The sequence below is a fragment of the Cherax quadricarinatus genome, chromosome 18, assembly GCF_038502225.1.
Source record: "Cherax quadricarinatus isolate ZL_2023a chromosome 18, ASM3850222v1, whole genome shotgun sequence".
Taxonomy (NCBI): Eukaryota; Metazoa; Arthropoda; class Malacostraca; order Decapoda; family Parastacidae; genus Cherax; species Cherax quadricarinatus.
This window is the reverse complement of record NC_091309.1, coordinates 25,013,353-25,034,499: the sequence shown is the minus strand read 5'-3', so window position 1 is coordinate 25,034,499 and position 21,147 is coordinate 25,013,353. Positions and strand designations below refer to the sequence as shown.

At 40.7% G+C, this 21,147-nt stretch overlaps 1 protein-coding gene across 6 annotated transcripts in view; it reads right to left on the bottom strand.

The window, feature by feature from the left end:
- The window catches only part of Cdep (Chondrocyte-derived ezrin-like domain containing protein), a 628,747-nt gene that overhangs the window by 79,520 nt on the left and 528,080 nt on the right, over window positions 1–21,147 (bottom strand). For all 6 annotated transcript variants that reach the window (XM_070086348.1, XM_070086350.1, XM_070086352.1 and 3 more), the window contains one exon: window positions 7,551–7,737. In XM_070086348.1, the coding sequence (XP_069942449.1) occupies window positions 7,551–7,737 (187 nt within the window). The remainder of the gene's footprint in view (window positions 1–7,550; window positions 7,738–21,147) is intronic.

Here is a 21,147-nt window from a genome sequence, read left to right as displayed (position 1 = left end):
CATTTACTATTGTCTTGGAATATATACAAAGTATATATAGGTCCCAGCAATGTTTTGGATATGTAGAAGTATATAATAATAATGAGGATGAAGAGGAGGAGGAGGATGAAGAGGAGGAGGAGGATGAAGAGGAGGAGGAGGATGAAGAGGAGGAGGAGGATGAAGAGGAGGAGGAGGATGAAGAGGAGGAGGAGGATGAAGAGGAGGAAGAGGAAGAGGAAGAGGAAGAGGAAGAGGAAGAGGAGGAAGAGGAGGAAGAGGAAGAGGAAGAGGAGGAAGAGGAGGAAGAGGAGGAAGAGGAGGAAGAGGAAGAGGAAGAGGAAGAGGAAGAGGAGGAAGAGGAGGAAGAGGAAGAGGAAGAGGAAGAGGAGGAGGAAGAGGAGGAGGAAGAGGAGGAGGAAGAGGAGGAGGAAGAGGAGGAGGAAGAGGAGGAAGAGGAGGAAGAGGAGGAAGAGGAGGAAGAGGAGGAGGAAGAGGAGGAGGAAGAGGAGGAAGAGGAGGAGGAAGAGGAGGAGGAAGAGGAGGAGGAAGAGGAGGAGGAAGAGGAGGAGGAAGAGGAGGAGGAGGAGGAGGAGGAGGAGGAGGAGGAGGAGGAGGAGGAGGAGGAGACAAAGTTCTTCTTGAAAGTAAGGAGCCTACTTGTTCCAACTACTGCCACACAGATTGCACTCCAGAAGGAGAATTTTGTTGCAGCCAGGTTGAAAATTTCAGAAAATTTAAGGATATCCATAATCCTGTGGTATATGTGGATACAAGCCTGGAGCTACAGGAGGAAGGTTCAGAAGTCCTACCTCAGGGACTCCTGTCCAAAGATCAAGACTGCCCTCTTGGGCTGTGTTGTAAAGTTGCAGCTAAGATAATCCATCACAGGGAAGCACTTCATGAGCTCCTCAAATCATTAGATAACCTACAAGCTATTGTAGAAGGCCAGTGCAAGCCTGCATCAAGTGACGTAAGCTGCTCAGCTGATGGTGACACTATTGACAAAGACTGGAAGTCCCACACTGAGCTTAACTCAGGGGTAAACAACTGGTGGAATTCTGTCATCGCTAAGGTCCCACAGACTGACAGAGTTCAAAACACTACCTTTGGGAATTCTAACACAATTCCTCTGACCACCACAGAGGGAACAAATCCTCTTCCCAGCAACGTGGGAAGCCTTGGATCTGTTAATTCTCCTACACCTGACATCTCTGCTTCAGCCACTGCCAGTCTACTTGACAGTGCACATACCATCTCTGATCCTACACCTGTCAGCACACCTGCCGATACTATTCTAGAATCTGGTAGTAGTGCTTCGACAGCAAGTTCTGAGCCAGGAGTTTCTCCACCAGAGAACGGTGCACTTAGTGATCAGGGAACTATCACTGCACCTGATCACCTACTGCGCCGAAGTACGAACAGCAGGGACACATCTGTCAGAACTGGTAGAGGGCGGGGTAGAGGACGTGGAGGAGGACGTGGAGGAGGAAGACATCTACAGCCGTCTCACCCTCCACTAACACAGTTCCAGCGGCAGAATCTGAGGACAAATCTGCGAAACACAGGAGGTGCAACAAATCCTAGTCCACCCTCCCAGGCACCTAGGCTGTGCTCTCGCTGTCACCGGAAGGGGCACTCTGCCAACAACTGCCTGCGAGATACCAGGTGTAATTACTGCTACAAGAAAGGACATAAGGAGGACCAGTGTCGGAAGAAAAAGGAACTTGACAGACAGGGCCACCTGTTTAGAGACCTGTTCTCAGAACAAACCAGCAGGATCTCTGAACTGGTAAACACACTCACATGTCACCCACTTAGCTACTCCTATCCCAGCCCAGCAGGTGGGATTGGGCCTTATACAAGACCACAGACCTACATCCCTGCAGCTGCCTCAGTACCCTACCTCTCTCAAGGGCAGGCACCTTACATTCCCTACACACCCACCACCTCAAGCTGACCACTTCATCATGAGGAGCCAGTCTATCAGCATCCTGTCGGCCAACATTAGAGGTTTCATTACTAATGTTGGAGAGCTCACACATAGCTTTGTGAACACTCGACGTCCCGACATGATAGCTGTTGTTGAAACATTTTTGGATGACAGGACTCCAGAAAATTTTGCAAGAATTGCTGGCTACACCTCATGGATGAGAAGAGACAGGCAAGGGCAAGGAGGTGGTGTTGCTGTGTGCTTCTCTAAAAGTGTTCATGCCCAGCACATAGATGTTGCCACCCCTACACATCTTGAAATGATGTTCTTCAAGCTCTGTATAAACACTAGTACCTCTGTACTAGCATGTGCAATGTACAGACCTCAGTGGCAACATGCAGACCCTATCAACTTCCTAATGGAAAATATTGACTCCCTTCTGCTACAACACAACTGTCAACATATTATAATTGTTGGTGACCTCAACCAGCACCTTATACAGAGGGACTTTGATGACCTTCTTGCAGTGTTTGACATGAGAAACTTTGTTGATTTCCCTACTCATATCTCTGGCTCCTCCCTTGACCCAGTAGTGAGTGATCTGGCAGAAGGCATAGTCACTTGTCAACCCCTCGGCTACGTTGGATCGTCTGACCACAAGGCTGTTTTTACCACACTTAAGATCCCAACAGAACGAGGTGAGGAGTCCACACGCACAACCTGGCTATGGGAAAGAGGTAATTGGCCAGCCCTTTGCTCTGAGCTCGCCACCACCGACTGGAATGCTCTTCTCCAGGGGGATGTTGACAACCAAGTGAAAGCCTTCACTGGACACATCCTTAATCTGCAACAAGAACACATTCCTCACCAGCAATATGTGACAAAGCCTACAGATCAGCCTTGGTTTGGCTTTCGTTGTAGAGAGGCTGCTACTGCTAAGTACAAAGCATGGCGAAGGTATAAGAGACATCCTACCACCTATAACAGGAACTTGCACATGCAAGCCTGTAGGCATATGGGTGATGTTCAAAAGTGGGCCATTGCTAAATGGGAGGTGGACACTAAAAGAAAGTTAGCATCAGGTAGGGTAGGCTCCAAAACCTGGTGGTCCCTGGTCAAGGACAGACAAGGTTATCTGCCTGATGAACTTATTCCACCTCTAAATCGACAGGATGGGACCACCTCTACTAGTAGTCAAGAGAAGGCGGACCTCTTTGCTGAACACTTTGCTACCAAAATGCAAGTTCCTGATCTAGCAAGGGACCCTCCTTGGCTAGCTGCAAGAACTGTGTCACATGTGCAACATCTGGATATCTTTATTGTAGTAGACGTTTCGCCATCCAGTGGCTTTATCAATACAGATTCTAGGACATAATAGGAAGACAGTAGAACTATATACAAAAGATGAGGTAATCAGTCCCTCGGCCTTGGAGTTAGTGTTCACAGCATCGTGGAGGAGAATCTCCAGATTCTCCTCCACCACGATGCTGTGAACACTAACTCCAAGGCCGAGGGACTGATTACCTCATCTTTTGTATATAGTTCTACTGTCTTCCTATTATGTCCTAGAATCTGTATTGATAAAGCCACTGGATGGCGAAACGTCTACTACAATAAAGATATCCAGATGTTGCACATGTGTCTTAACTTTCATATTGTCGGTATTTTATACCTTTCTTGCACAAGAACTGTGTCAAAACTGTCAGTGGTGACAATAAGGCAGGAGGAGGTGCATTTCCTTCTTAAATCACTTGACCAAGAAAAGGCTGTGGGCCCAGACAAGTTGAGCCCAAGACTGTTGAGAAGATGTGCAGACCAGCTAGCAGCACCTCTAACTCGCATCTTTCAGCACTGCCTAGTACAGTGTAAATGGCCCTCTCCATGGAAAGAGGCAAATGTAGTCCCTGTTCACAAAAAGAAGAGCAGAGCAGAAATCAGCAACTACAGACCAGTGTCACTCCTGTCAATCACTGGTAAGATCCTTGAGACAATAATCTCAAGACAAATGACAGATTTTTTTGACTACCACTCACTACTTTGTGATCGTCAATATGGCTTCAGGAAAGGTTACTCTGCTGCTGATCTGTTGTTAAACCTCTCCACTAAGTGGCACCAGTCACTGGATGAATCCAAAGTCAGCTGTGTGGTAGCACTGGACATTGCTGGCGCTTTCGACCGGGTGTGGCACCAGGGCCTCTTAGCAAAACTCCAAGCACTGGGAATTGCAGGTTCTACGCTATGTCTCCTCAGTGATTACCTTCATGGTAGATCTCTAAGTGTAGTCCTCAATGGAACGGAATCAGCAAGGCATCCTATTGGGGCAAGCGTTCCACAAGGAAGTGTGCTGTGTCCACCGTTATGGAATGTCTACTTCAACGACCTTCTTCATCTCATCCCAGAATCACATGCATATGCAGACGACTGTACACTGACATTCACTTATCCAAGAGAAGAAATGCCAGGTGCTCTAAGCTACATCAATCACCAGCTGAGAGCTATATCAGCTTGGGGAAATAGATGGCAAGTAACATTTGCACCTGAGAAAACGCAAATGATGATCGTCTCTAGGCACCATGATGGTAATGCTGGTGCAGTAGTAAGGATGAATGGGACGATGTTGGCACCTGGAGAAGAAGTTGATATCCTTGGGGTGAAATTTGACTCCAAACTAACCATGAAGAACCATGTTGTAAATCTTGCAAACAAGGCAGCCAGGAAGCTTACAGCACTTCGCCGTATCTCGCACCTGCTTGACAGTAGGGGTTGCAAGATCCTGTACGAGGCACAAGTACGCTCACACCTTGAGTATGCTCCACTTTCTTGGTTTGCCTGCCCCCCCTCTCATCTGCGACTGCTTGACAGAGTAGAGAACAGAGCAAGACGTCTCATCTCTCGCCTGGACCCATCCTGGATAGATCTGTCATTTCAGCAGAGCCTTCAACATAGGAGGGATGTGGGTGGCCTTACTGTTATGTACAAGGCCAATATTGTCAAAATACCACACTTGGATCCACTTCGAGGACAGCGTGAAACAAGCTTTTATGCCACAAGACGGGCAGAAAGCAGCAACTTCACTCTGGCTGTACCCTTCTCCAGAACATCACTCCATCTGAGATCATACATACCCAGGATGACTCGAGTATGGAACACATTCGTACAGCATAATGATGTCAACGAGATAAAGTCAGTTGATCAAATGAAAATGCTGGCCCACAGATGGCTCCAACTTCATCCTGTTTCCTACTTGTATGTCTCATAACAATAAAAATGCTTTCAAATGAGCTGATGTAGGTAACAGCTCTTAGCTTGCCAATAAAGTTAGGAATCCTTAACCTGTAAATAGCTGTCAATAAAGCTAGGGATCCTTAACCTTGTCAAACCCTGTGTAAAAAGGAGAAGAAGGAGAAGAAGGAGAAGGAGGAGAAGGAGGAGAAGAAGGAGAAGAAGGAGAATATATAATAATAATAATAGGTAATAATAAATTCCTTTGTAGGTAGTAGGTTGGTAGACAGCAACCACCCAGGGAGGTACTACCGTCCTGCCAAGTGAGTGTAAAATGGAATCTTGTAATTGTTTTACATGATGGTAGGATTGCTGGTGTCTTTTTTCTGTCTCTTAAATATGCAAGATTTCAGGTACATCTTGCTTCTTCTACTTACACTTAGGTCACACTACATATATACATGTACAAGCATATATATACACACCCCTCTGGGTTTTCTTCTATTTTCTTTCTAGTTCTTGTTTATTTTCTCTTATCTCCGTGGGGAAGTGGAACAGAATTCCGGGAGCAAGGGCCAAGTAACCCCTTTTGTTTTTCTTTTTTGAGCCACCCTGCCTTGGTGGGATACGGCCGGTTTGCTGAAAAAAAAAAAAAAAAAAAAGTTCCCTTGAAGCATGAAAAACAAAGTCCACCCCTGACAGTGACATGATAAGATGAGATAACATCTGATAAGAGCTGACGTTTGATAATGAGCATACACAAGGGTGGGGGAGGGTGCAGCTGATTAGAAAAGATTAGAGGTGACATTTGATGAGCATTGCTCTCCCTTTGTTTTCGCTGGTACACAAACATTTCTGTCTATCTATTTGTCTATGTCAAGCTCCCTATCTATCTGTCTATCCATCTAGCTCTCTGTCTCAGAGAGAGCCACAAAACTGCGTCATCACCTTTACTCACATCTTCAAGCAGAGTATAGCACTTTGTCTGGATTTTTTGGGTTATCCTAGGTAATTTATACTACGTATACTTGTATTTGTGTACCTGTGAGACACAGATAGACAGACAGATTGAAAGAAATAGACACAGATAGACAAAGGCAGAGACAGATAGACAGAGACAGAGATAGACAGACAGAGATCGACAGACCCTAAACTTGGGGTTAACATCACTTTCCTTTTAAAAGAGAAGTGTTAATATGACATTACATCAGTGAGTACTTGGTGTTTGCCGCACTGTTTGCTCTAGCTGGGGCTCAGTTTAACTGGTGCTCCCACAAGGTACTAAGTGGTCCCAGATTTTTTTAATAATGCACACACCCGAGTGTTAAGACCCATTCTATGCTGACCAGGCATCTCAGGCCAATCGTGCCAAATTTGGAGGCAGGAAAATTAAAACGTATATATGTTTGGGGCGCTACGCATAGGAAAGTATATATACGTTTGGACCGTTTAGGGGTTAAAACACTCGGCAAAATAATTCTAACATTTTGGTAAGAAAAAATAACGTTTTTTTTCGAATATTTTTCGACAGAATGACAATTTCAGAAATGGGTTTGCGACAGTCAAAGGGTTAAAATAATGCAGTAATCTGCATAACAGTGAGCCTTCTATATTTTGTGTGAAAAAAATTCAAAATGGAAAGCAAGTACAGTGGTACCTTGGGATACGAACTTAATTCATTCCAGAAGACTGTTCGAGTGCTGATACCGAAGGAATTTGTTCCCATAAGGAATAATGCAAATTAGGTTAATCTGTTTCAGACCCCCAAAAATACACTTACACAATTGTTCGAGTTGGAAGCTGTTCGTATCCCGAGGTACCACTGTATAATATAGAAACCTGGGGACATGATTAATAAATCCTATTTTTAAACTGGCATTTTTTGAATTTGGTGTGAAACTGGCCAAATTACCAATTTCTGATCACTTTATTGGGTAGCTGAAATGGTTATTGGGTAGCTGAAATGGTCCTAGCAAAATAGCTTGGAGTTTGGTTGACTGGAACAATGGAATTGACCTAAAATAGGACTCAAAGTTTGTAAATAATGGTGAGATCAGTAAATTTGCAAAAGCATAATTCTGCAAGTTTTCCATCAAATTTTGTACTTTTAATGTCATTACCTTTGGAAAAGATTCTCTACCAATTCATTAGAAAAAAATAATTTTGGGTGAGGGGGAATTTTTGGACCCTGAGAACAAGTTAAGATCAGGGGTCTGGACTCTCAAAGGGTTAATCTCAATAATAAAAGAGGTGCATCTTAACCCTAAAGGAGGCTGGGCTTGCCTCTAGGTTTTGTAGAATTTTAAGACATGAGAATGTTTCAGTTCTTGGCATCAATGAAAAAAAAAGTAGCAAAACTGGGCGCAAGAGTGTAAGATATGCAGTTGCATCACAATACAAAAACATGTATACATACGATCAAGGAGAAGATGATAATGCTGAAGGCGATGGAGTGGCTTCAAAATAAATGAAGTTAGAGGCAAGTAGCAAACTTTCTGCATTTCAAAATCACGATAAACCTGCTCAAATTGCCGGTTCTTGCGGAATGAAGTCTCCAAGCCTTCCAAGATACAGTAGTGACTCTCTAAATACTGGTCATACATCTGCAGAAAAAAATTATGCATCAGTTATTTTCTCAGAAGTAATAAATGGCCAATTCAATGTAAACTAAATTTTGTAACTGTGAGTATACAGTAAATGGAAAATTTCTTCATAACTTTGATAAAGTGTGACTAAGAGGTGAATATTCTGAGTTATTCAATACATGTAAATAAAACTGAAATTAACTAAGAAAACCATGATGATATATATATCGCCACTATATCTCTCAAAAAGCGTAAAAAAGTGGGTTATAAATGTAACATTCAGATGTACAATAAGACCACTAACAAACTTGAAGTTTACTACACACACACACTATCTCCAACTGATCTGACCCCTCTCTCCAATTCATCTGACCTCCTCCTCCTCCTCCTTCCCTCTCTCTCTCCCCCCCCCCTTTTTTTTACACAGGGTTTGACAAGGTTAAGGATCCCTAGCTTTATTGGTAAGCTATTTACAGGTTAAGGATTCCTAACTTTATTGGCAAGCTAAGAGCTGTTACCTACATCAGCTCATTTGAAAGCACTTTTATTGTTATGAGACATACAAGTAGGGAACAGGATGAAGTTGGAGCCATCTGTGGGCCAGCATTTTCATTTGATCAACTGACTATTTCGTTGACATCATTATGCTGTACGAATGTGTTCCATACTCGAGTCATCCTAGGTATATATGATCTCAGATGGAGTGACGTTCTGGAGAACGGTAGAGCCAGAGTGAAGTTGCTGCTTTCTGCCCATCTTGTGGCATAAAAGCTTGTTTCACGCTGTCCTCAAAGTGGATCCAAGTGTGGTACTTTAACAATATTGGCCTTGTACATAACAGTAAGGCCACCCACATCCCTCCTGTGTTGAAGGCTCTACTGAAATGACAGATCTATCCAGGATGGGTCCAGGCAAGAGATGAGACATCTTGCTCTGTTCTCTACTCTGTCAAGCAGTCGCAGATGAGAGGGGGGGGGGGGCCAGGCAAACCAAGAAAGTGGGGCATACGCAAGGTGTGAGCATACTTGTGCCTCGTACAGAATCTTGCAACCCCTACTGTCAAGCAGATGCGAGATACGGCGAAGTGCTGTAAGCTTCCTGGCTGCCTTGTTTGCTAGATTTACAACATGGTTCTTCACGGTTAGTTTGGAGTCAAATTTCACCCCAAGGATATCAACTCTCTCTCTCCCTCTCTCTCTCTCCCTCTCTCTCTCTCTCTCTCTCTCTCCCTCTCTCTCTCTCCCTCTCTCTCTCTCCCTCTCTCTCTCTCCCTCTCTCCCTCTCTCTCTCTCCCTCTCTCTCTCTCCCTCTCTCTCTCTCTCTCTCTCTCTCTCTCCCCCTCTCTCTCTCCCTCTCTCTCTCTCCCCCTCTCTCTCTCCCACTCTCTCTCCCTCTCTCTCTCCCTCTCTCTCTTTCTCCCCCTCTCTCTCTTTCTCCCCCTCTCTCTCTTTCTCCCCCTCTCTCTCTTTCTCCCCCTCTCTCTCCCTCTCTCTCTTTCTCCCCCTCTCTCTCCCTCTCTCTCTTTCTCCCCCTCTCTCTCCCCCTTTCTCTCTCTTCTCCCCCTCTCTCTCTTTCTCCCCCCCTCTCTCTCTCTCCCCCTCCCTCTCTCTCTCTCCCCCTCTCTCTCCCTCTCTCTCTTTCTCCCTCTCTCTCTCTCTCCCTCTCCCTCTCTCCACTGTTTTTAATAAATTCTGTATAAGATTTACAAAGCCCCTTCTGGGTAAAACATTTCCTAATAAATATCCTGGCAAAACATTTCCTTAATAAATATCCTGGCAAAACATTTCCTTAATAAATATCCTGGCAAAACATTTCCTTAACCCTTTCAGGGTCCAAGGCCCAAATCTGAAGTGGTGCCCCAGTGTCCAAGAATTTTCAAAAAAAAATTTGTTATTTTTTCTTACGAAATGGTAAAGAATCTTTTTGTGAAGGTAATAAAACAAAAATTACGAAATTTGATGGAAAATTGATGAAATTATGCTCTCGCGAATTTTGATGTGTCAGCGATATTTATGAATCGGCAATTTTGCCGACTTTGACTCCCATTTTAGGCCAATTACATTATTCCAGTAAATCAAATTCTTAGCTATTTCACTAGTATTACTTCTATTCTATCGATTGAGCACAAGAAAAAAGCAAGTCAACTGTTTCAACTACAAATTAAAGTGATCGGAAATTGTTAATTTGGCCAATTTAACACAAAGTTCAAAATATTCCAATTTCAAAATAGGGTCCAGAACAAACAATGTAGGTATTCCTGGAACTAAACTAACATTTCCTCTGTTCATTAGTTATGTTTTGAGGCTTTACAAATAAATTCCATTTTGATTTTTTATTCACATAATGAATTTTTATTCACACCAAAAAATTGAAGATTTACTGTTATGCAATACTGTAATAATTGTATAAATATCATCACCATATTTGTGAATGCATATTAGACCCACCAGCTGGCGTGTATTAGACGTGTGAGGTCGTTTGTTTACTCTTGAATATCGGCAAAAATTTAACATTTCTGCTACTTTGAGCTCAGTTTCAAGCCATTTCCAGTGCTAAAACCAATCAAAATCATTTCTATTTCTGTAATATGTCTTCCATTCTATCAATTAAGACCAAGAAATCGCAAATACAACTATAAAAAACATACGATAAAACACTGCAAAGTCGCTGTTTTAATCGAAAAATCATGATTTCGGTTTTTTTCTCTCGTTATACACAGTGTGCTGCAGGATCTGTTTTATGTGGTGCACACATACCACATAGATGTATTCTCTCATATCTAGGCCCAAATGTACCACTCACAGTTTATCAGAGTGAGCTGAGCTCATGACGTAGATCTACGGTTTGGACCCTGAACGTAAAGCCGTAGATCTACGGGACGGACCCTGAAAGGGTTAATAAATGTATACCTGGAGTATACCTGGAGAGGGTTTCAGGGACCAACGCCCTCTTGGCCCGGGCTATATATTTGCACATGAAAATATACAGAGAAGGATAAAGTTAATCCACTGTATAAGAAATCTGTCCTATGAAGGCAGATTAATATTCTTGAACCTGCACTCTTTGAAAGTCACAGAATGAGAGGAAATATGACCAAAGTAAACAAATGATAACAGATGTAAACAAACAGGATATAAATAAAGTGTTGAGGGTATCTAACCAGGAAGGAATGTTTTCAAATGGGATAAATTCAAACTTACACAGGATGCAGGAAAATACTTGTTTAGCAACTGAGTTGCAGATATGTAGAAAAAGCTGCCAAGGAGTCACTGAAGCTAACACCTTGCATAGCGTTAACACTAGGTTGGACAAATATATGAGTGAGAAGGGTTGTGTGAGAGAAGGGCAACCAGGGCAAAGGCATGTATGTTCTCTGATAGAAATAAAGTTAGAACAATTATGTAGGTGAAGCAGGAAGAAATCAGAACAAATACCTTTAAGAACATGAAAAGAATATTAGAATGGTTGATGAGTAATGATGTTATCTGTCATATATAAGCTCACAGCCATAAATGAACTATCACATCAGTTCTAAGCTTCATTATGTCTGAAGGGTAATTTACTTCACCACGCCAACAGAAATTTCCACATGCCTTATGTAGGTCAGGTCCAGCTCTAGACATGTGCATTCCCAAATGAAGAGACTTTACTACATGAAAAAGGTCAAATTTGTATGATGTTAGGAAAAAAACAAAGTCTAGCTGTCTCTACAAATCTAGTGATGACTTTGAAAATATTTGTAAGAGAACTACCTAGTGTTAACCACAATATCCATCAAGGAATTCATAGCTGGTAGGATGGTTTGTACCATACTGAGATAAGGCCATTTAATTTTTTTTACCATAATATAGCATAGGTGCCAGAATATAGCTCAGGAGGCTACCTTGACCTCTTTATGATAGAGAATCTGCAGAAAATTCCATTATTATTATTATTATTATTATTATTGTCGTTGTTATTATTATACAAACTCTCTGAGTACCATTTAATGTACATGGCACAAATGTGGTGGTAATGGCAGTGCTCCTTAGAAGAGGTCCCTCCTAGAAATGCAGCATGAAAAGCCTCAAATTCATCAAGAATCACCCAACTTGTTCCTGCTAAACCTTGTATGAACAGAAAAAAATCCTCATTATAAATTATTTAAACTCACTTGATAAAAGTGATCATATTCTACTGGAGCTAACGTAAGTGGCAAAAGTTAACAGGGATGTTTTATAATACCATGAAACTAAATTTGAACTATCTGAACATAGAGACCAGCAGTATATCTGGCACAAAACATGTGAGGCATCCTTCAAGAATTTCCTCTCTCATTGTGAAGTATACAGGCATAGTAGTATAGTTTTTGGACAGTTTTTCTTCCCCAGGTATTGGTATCATTGTAAAAATGGGATAGATGGAATCCAAAGAATCTTAGCAAACAACTAACATCCTCTGTCAAGTTGTAAAATTTCCACACTTTATTCTAATAAAAAACCTGGAATGAAGTCCAGTAAACCCTCTATACAGCAGACTAAAAGGAGGGAGTTGGTGGTTGGTAATGGCAAGTGTGATGGATGCAGAAAAGATTGTTATGCCTTGACAGTAACAATAACTGACAAGTTTGTAACCAACAGACTTTTACCATGGTTTCCAAACTGACTGACCCAGTGAATTTTGCTCTGTATTTCTGAAGTTTCCAGGTAGGAGGCTGGTAGACAGCAACCGCCCAGGGAGGTACTACCGTGCTGCCAAGCGAGTGTAAAAAGGAGCCTGTACTCGTTTTACGTGATGGTAGGATTGCTGGCGGCTTTTCTCTGTCTCATAAACATACAAGATTTCAGGTAAGTCTTGCTACTTCTACTTACACTTAGGTCACACTACACATACATGTACAAGCATATATATACACACACCCCTCTGGGTTTTCTTCTATTTTCTTTCTAGTTCTTATTCTTGTTTATTTCCTCTTATCTCCATAGGAAAGTGGAAAAGAGTTCTTCCTCTGTAAGCCATGCGTGTTGTAAGAGGTGACTAAAATGCCGGGAGCAAGGGGCTAGTAATCCCTTCTGTATAGATTACTAAATTTAAAAAGAGAAACTTTTGTTTTTCTTTTTGGGTCACCCTGCCTTGGTGGGATATGGCTGGTTTGTTGGAGAGAGAGAAAAAAAAAAGTGAGACTCAGGTTAGGGTGTGTAGAAGAGAGGCAGACTACTTCCCGGTAAAAGTAGGTCTTAAACAGGGATGTGTAATGTCACCATGGTTGTTTAATATATTTATAGATGGGGTTGTAAAAGAAGTAAATGCTAGGGTGTTTGGGAGAGGGGTGGGATTAAATTATGGGGAATCAAATACAAAATGGGAATTGACACAGTTACTTTTTGCTGATGATACTGTGCTTATGGGAGATTCTAAAGAAAAATTGCAAAGGTTAGTGGATGAGCTTGGGAGTGTGTGTAAAGATAGAAAATTGAAAGTGAGCATAGAAAAGAGTAAAGTGATGAGGGTATCAAATGATTTAAGGTAAAATTGGATATCAAATTAAGGAGGAGTATGGAAGAAGTGAATGTTTTCAGATATTTGGGAGTTGACGTGTCAGCGGATGGATTTATGAAGGATGAGGTTAATCATCCTAGGTAGTAGGTTGGTAAACAGCAACCGCCCAGGAAGGTACTACCGTCCTGCCAAGTGAGTGTACAATGAAAACCTGTAATTGTTTTACATGATGGTAGGATTGCTGGTGTCTTTTGTCTGTCTCATAAACATGCAATATTTCAGGTACGTCTTGCTACTTCTACTTGCACTTATGTCACACTACACATACATGTACAAGCATATATATAGACACCCCTCTGGGTATTCTTCTATTTTCTTTCTAGTTCTTGTTCATGTTTATTTCCTCTTATCTCCATGGGGAAGTGGAACAGAATTCTTCCTCCATAAGCCATGCGTGTTGTAAGAGGCGACTTAAATGCCGGAAGCAAGGGGCTAGTAACCCCTTCTCCCGTATAAATTACTAAATTTAAGAGAAACATTCGTTTTTCTTTTTGTGCCACCCTGCCTTGGTGGGATACGGTCGGTGTGTTGAAAGAAATAAAGAAAGAGATTAATCATAGAATTGATGAAGGAAAAAAGGCGAGTGGTGCATTGAGGTATAAGTGGAGACAAAAAAACATTATCTATGGAGGCAAAGACAGGAATGTAAGAAAGTATAGTAGTACCAACACTCTTATATGGGTGTGAAGCTTGGGTTGTAAATGCTGCAGCGAGGAGGCATTTGGAGGCAGTGGAGATGTCCTGTCTAAGGGTAATGTGTGGTGTGAATATTATGCAGAAAATTCGGAGTGTGGAAATCTGGAGAACGTGTGGAGTTAATAAAAGTATTAGTCAGAGGGCTGAAGAGGGGTTGTTGAGGTGGTTTGGTCATTTAGAGAGAATGAATCAAAGTAGAGCATATAACTCTGTAGGGGAAGGAAGGCAGGGTAGGGGTCATCCTTGAAAAGGTTGGAGGGAGGGGGTAAAGGAGGTTTTGTGGGCGAGGGGCTTGGATTTCCAGCAAGCGTGCGTGAGCATGTAAGATAGGAGTGAATGGAGATGAATGGGATTTGGGACCTGACGAGCTGTTGGAGTGTGAGCAGGGTAATATTTAGTAAAGGGATTCAGGAAAACTGGTTATTTTTATATAGCGGGCCTTGAGTCCTGGAAATGGGAAGTACAATGCCTGCACTTTAAAGGAGGGGTTTGGGATATTGGCAGTTTGGAGGGATATGTTGTGTATCTTTACATGTATATACTTCTAAACTGTTGCTTTCTGAGCACCTCTGCAAAAACTGATTATGTGTGAGTGAGGTGAAGGTGTTGAATGATGATGAAAGTATTTTCTTTTTGGGGATTTTCTTTCTTTTTGGGGATTTTCTTTCTTTTTTGGGTCACCCTGCCTCGGTGGGAGACTGCCGACTTGTTAAAAATATATATATATATATATATATATATATATATATATATATATATATATATATATATATATATATATATATGTATATGTATATATGTATATATATATATATATATATGTAGGTAGTAGGTTGGTAGACAGCAACCGTCCAGGGAGGTACTACCGTCCTGCCAAGTGAGTGTAAAACGAAAGCCTGTAATTGTTTTACATGATGATAGGATTGCTGGTGTCTTTTGTCTGTCTCATAAATATGCAAGATTACAGGTAAATCATGCTACCTCTACTTACACTTAGGTCACACTACACATACATGTACAAGCATATATATACACACCCCTCTGGGTTTTCTTCTATTTTCTTTCTAATTCTTGTTCTTGTTTATTTCCTCTTATCTCCATGGGGAAGTGGAACAGAATTCTTCCTCTGTAAGCCTTGCGTGTTGTAAGAGGCGACTAAAATGCCGGGAGCAAGGGGCTAGTAACCCCTTCTCCTGTATAAATTACTAAATTTAAAAGGAGAAACTTCAGTTTTTTCTTTTGGGCCACCCCGCCTCAGTGGGATACGGCTGGTACGTTGAAAGATGAAGAAGAAGATATATATAAATTTTGGGGAATCAAATTCAAAATGGGAATTGACACAGTTACTTTTTGCTGATGATACTGTGCTTATGGGAGATTCTAAAGAAAAATTGCAAAGGTTAGTGGATGAGTTTGGGAATGTGTGTAAAGGTAGAAAGTTGAAAGTGAACATAGAAAAGAGTAAGGTGATGAGGGTGTCAAATGATTTAGATAAAGAAAAATTGGATATCAAATTGGGGAGGAGGAGTATGGAAGAAGTGAATGTTTTCAGATACTTGGGAGTTGACGTGTCAGCGGATGGATTTATGAAGGATGAGGTTAATCATAGAATTGATGAGGGAAAAAAGGTGAGTGGTGCATTGAGGTATATGTGGAGTCAAAAAACGTTATCTATGGAGGCAAAGAAGGGAATGTATGAAAGTATAGTAGTACCAACACTCTTATATGGGTGTGAAGCTTGGGTGGTAAATGCAGCAGCGAGGAGACGGTTGGAGGCAGTGGAGATGTCCTGTCTAAGGGCAATGTGTGGTGTAAATATTATGCAGAAAATTCGGAGTGTGGAAATTAGGAGAAGGTGTGGAGTTAATAAAAGTATTAGTCAGAGGGCAGAAGAGGGGTTGTTGAGGTTGTTTGGTCATTTAGAGAGAATGGATCAAAGTAGAATGACATGGAAAGCATATAAATCTATAGGGGAAGGAAGGCGGGGTAGGGGTCATCCTCGAAAGGGTTGGAGAGAGGGGGTAAAGGAGGTTTTGTGGGCAAGGGGCTTGGACTTCCAGCAAGCGTGCGTGAGCGTGTTAGATAGGAGTGAATGGAGACGAATGGTATTTGGGACCTGACGATCTGTTGGAGTGTGAGCAGGGTAATATTTAGTGAAGGGATTCAGGGAAACCGGTTATTTTCATATAGTCGGACTTGAGTCCTGGAAATGGGAAGTACAATGCCTGCACTTTAAAGGAGGGGTTTGGGATATTGGCAGTTTGGAGGGATATGTTGTGTATCTTTATATGTGTATGCTTCTAGACTGTTGTATTCTGAGCACCTCTGCAAAAACTGATTATGTGTGAGTGTGGTGAAAGTGTTGAATGATGATGAAAGTATTTTCTTTTTGGGGATTTTCTTTCTTTTTTGGGTCACCCTGCCTCGGTGGGAGACAGCCGACTTGTTGAAAAAAAAAATAAATAAATAAATAAATAAATAAATAAATATATATATAAATATATATATATATATATAAATATATATATATATATATAAATATATATATATATATATATAAATAAAAAAAAAAAAAAAAATAATAAATCTATATAAAAAAAAAAAATAAAAAAAAAAAAAAAAAAAAAAATATATATATATATATATATATATATATATATATATATATATATATATATATATATATATATATATATATATATATATATATATATATATATATATATACTATATATATATACTATATATATATATATGTTGGTGGCAAGCAACCACCCAGGGAGGTACTACCGTCCTGCCAAGTGAGTGTAAAATGAAAGCCTATAATTGTTTTACATGATGGTAGGATTGCTGGTGTCTTTTGTCTGTCTCATAAATATGCAAGATTACAGGTATGTCTTGCTACTTCTACTTACAATTAGGTCACACTACACATACATGTACACGTTTATTTATACACACTCATCTGAGTTTTCTTTGATTTTATATTAATAGTTCTTGGTCTTATTACTTTTCCTTTTATATCCATGGGGAAGTGGAATAAGAATCTTTCCTCCGTAAGCCATGCGTGTTGTAAAAGCCACCTAAAATGCTGGGAACAATGGGCTAGTAACCCCTTTTCCTGTAAAGATTACTAAAAGGAATAAGAAGAAGAAAATTGTCAAAGTGGGAAGTCTGAATGTGCGTGGATGTTGTGCAAATGATAAGAAAGAGATGATTGTGGATGTTATGAATGAGAAGAAACTGGATGTCCTGGCTTTAAGTGAAACAAAGCTGAAGGGGGTGGGAGAGTTTCAATGGAGAGGAATAAATGGGATTAGGTCAGGGGTTTCAAATAGAGTTAGAGCTAAAGAAGGAGTAACAATAATGTTGAAGGATAAGCTATGGCAGGAAAAGAGGGACTACAAATGCATAAATTCAAGGATTATGTGGAGTAAAATAAAGATTGGATGTGAAAAGTGGGTTATAGTAAGCGTGTATGCACCTGGAGAAGAGAGAAGTGTAGAGGAGAGAGAGAGATTCTGGGAAATGTTGAGTGAATGCATGGGGAGTTTTGAATCAAGTGTGAGAGTAATGGTGGTTGGGGATTTCAATGCTAAAGTGGGTAAAAATGTTATGGAGGGAGTAGTAGGTAAATTTGGGGTGCCAGGGGTAAATGTAAATGGGGAGCCTTTAATTGAGCTATGTGTAGAAAGAAATTTGGTAATAAGTAATACATATTTTATGAAAAAGAGGATAAATAAATATACAAGGTATGATGTAGCACGTAATGAAAGTAGTTTGTTAGATTATGTATTGGTGCATAAAAGGTTGATGGGTAGGCTCCAGGATGTACATGTTTATAGAGGGGCAACTGATATATCAGATCATTATTTAGTTGTAGCTACAGTTAGAGTAAGAGGTAGATGGGAAAAGAGGAAGGTGGCAACAACAAGTAAGAGGGAGGTGAAAGTGTATAAACTAAGGGAGGAGGAAGTTCGGGCTAGATATAAGCGACTATTGGCAGAAAGGTGGGCTAATGCAAAGATATGTAGTGGGGGGGTTGAAGAGGGTTGGAATAGTTTTAAAAATGCAGTATTAGAATGTGGGGCAGAAGTTTGTGGTTATAGGAGGGTGGGGGCAGGAGGAAAGAGGAGTGATTGGTGGAATGATGAAGTAAAGGGTGTGATAAAAGAGAAAAAGGTAGCTTATGAGAGGTTTGTACAAAGCAGAAGTGTTATAAGAAGAGCAGAGTATATGGAGAGTAAAAGAAAGGTGAAGAGAGTGGTGAGAGAGTGCAAAAGGAGAGCAGATGAAAGAGTGGGAGAGGCACTGTCAAGAAATTTTAATGAAAATAAGAAAAAATTTTAGAGTGAGTTAAACAAGTTAAGAAAGCCTAGGGAAAGTATGGATTTGTCCATTAAAAACAGAGTAGGGGAGTTAGTAGATGGGGAGAGGGAGGTATTAGGTAGATGGCGAGAATATTTTGAGGAACTTTTAAATGTTGAAGAAGAAAGGGAGGTGGTAATTTCATGCACTGGCCAGGGAGGTATACTATCTTTTAGGAGTGAAGAAGAGCAGAATGTAAATGTGGTGGAGGTACGTGAGGCATTACGTAGAATGAAAGGGGGTAAAGCAGCTGGAACTGATGGGATCATGACAGAAATGTTAAAAGCAGGGGGGATATAGTGTTGGAGTGGTTGGTACTTTTGTTTAATAAATGTATGAAAGAGGGGAAGGTACCTAGGGATTGGCAGAGAGCATGTATAGTCCCTTTATATAAAGGGAAAGGGGACAAAAGAGATTGTAAAAATTATAGAGGAATAAGTTTACTGAGTATACCAGGAAAAGTATACGGTAGGGTTATAATTGAAAGAATTAGAGGTAAGACAGAATGTAGAATTGTGGATGAGCAAGGAGGCTTCAGAGTGGGTAGGGGATGTGTAGATCAAGTGTTTACATTGAAGCATATATGTGAACAGTATTTAGATAAAGGTAGGGAAGTTTTTATTGCATTTATGGATTTAGAAAAGGCATATGATAGAGTGGATAGAGGAGCAATGTGGCAGATGTTGCAAGTTTATGGAATAGGTGGTAAGTTACTAAATGCTGTAAAGAGCTTTTATGAGGATAGTGAGGCTCAGGTTAGGGTGTGTAGAAGAGAGGGAGAATACTTCCCGGTAAAAGTAGGTCTTAGACAGGGATGTGTAATGTCACCATGGTTGTTTAATATATTTATAGATGGGGTTGTAAAAGAAGTAAATGCTAGGGTGTTCGGGAGAGGGGTGGGATTAAATTTTGGGGAATCAAATTCAAAATGGGAATTGACACAGTTACTTTTTGCTGATGATACTGTGCTTATGGGAGATTCTAAAGAAAAATTGCAAAGGTTAGTGGATGAGTTTGAGAATGTGTGTAAAGGTAGAATGTTGAAAGTGAACACAGAAAAGAGTAAGGTGATGAGGGTATCAAATGATTTAGATAAAGAAAAATTGGATATCAAATTGGGGAGGAGGAGTATGGAAGAAGTGAATGTTTTCAGATACTTGGGAGTTGACGTGTCGGCGGATGGATTTATGAAGGATGAGGTTAATCATAGAATTGATGAGGGAAAAAAGGTGAGTGGTGCGTTGAGGTATATGTGGAGTCAAAAAACGTTATCTATGGAGGCAAAGAAGGGAATGTATGAAAGTATAGTAGTACCAACACTCTTATAGGGATGTGAAGCTTGGGTGGTAAATGCAGCAGCGGGGAGACGGTTGGAGGCAGTGGAGATGTCCTGTCTAAGGGCAATGTGTGGTGTAAATATTATGCAGAAAATTCGGAGTGTGGAAATTAGGAGAAGGTGTGGAGTTAATAAAAGCATTAGTCAGAGGGCAGAAGAGGGGTTGTTGAGGTGGTCTGGTCATTTAGAGAGAATGGATCAAAGTAGAATGACATGGAAAGCATATAAATCTATAGGGAAAGGAAAGAGGGGTAGGGGTCGTCCTCGAAAGGGTTGGAAAGAGGGGGTAAAGGAGGTTTTGTGGGCGAGGGGCTTGGACTTCCAGCAAGCGTGCATGAGCATGTTAGATAGGAGTGAATGGAGACGAATGATACTTGGGACCTGACGATCTGTTGGAGTGTGAGCAGGGTAATATTTAGTGAAGGGATTCAGGGAAACCGGTTATTTTCATATAGTCGGACTTGAGTCCTGGAAATGGGAAGTACAATGCCTGCACTTTAAAGGAGTGGTTTGGGATATTGGCAGTTTGAAGGGATATGTTGTGTATCTTTATACGTATATGCTTCTAAACTGTTGTATTCTGGGCTCCTCTGCAAAAGCAGTGATAATGTGTGAGTGTGGTGAAAGTGTTGAATGATGATGAAAGTATTTTTTTTGGGGGGATTTTCTTTCTTTTTTGGGTCACCCTGCCTTGGTGGGAGACGACCAACTTGTTGGGAAAAAAAAAAAAAAAAAAAAAGAAAAAAAAAATATATATATATATATATATATATATATATATACACACACACATACACACACCCCTCTGGGTTTTCTTCTATTTTCTTATTAGTTCTTGTTTATTTCCTGTTATCTCCATGGGAAAGTGGAACAGAATTCTTCCTCCATAAGCCATGCGTGTTGTAAGGGGCGACTAAAATGCCACCCTGCCTCGGTGGATACGGCCAATTTATTGAAGAAAGAAGATTTCTGAAGTTGGTTTACAGTAAAATGAAGCCCACAAGTGCAAACCAAGTTAATGTGGATGAAGTGAAGAGGTTCTACAGAGAGAAGTGCTTGAACATCAAGGTCCACTGAAAAGGCTAACGAAGTGAAATACATTTCTTTTCTTTTGCATTTTTATCAGGTGTAATACAGAATGTGCGAACGTATTCTCTTGCTAAATCAAGTTTTTGATAAATATCATTAAAAGTATGGATAAATTTGAATGCCACTGAGGTGGGTTTCCTTCAACACACAATTTAATTATTGGAGGAAAAATACTTATTGGCAAAGAGGAAAACTTTGCCTTGGTGTACTACTATGATAAAATATTTAAAATTAATAAAATAAAAAATCACTGAAAGTACTAATTTAACTAGATCAAAGACTAAGGTCACAACCAACAGTTAAAGCGCCTATAATTCAACTGGTCGTATTTTAATTATATTACGAATGCCTATTTGTCACAAGTGACACACCAATACTATGACCTGATAATCAGGTCTTAA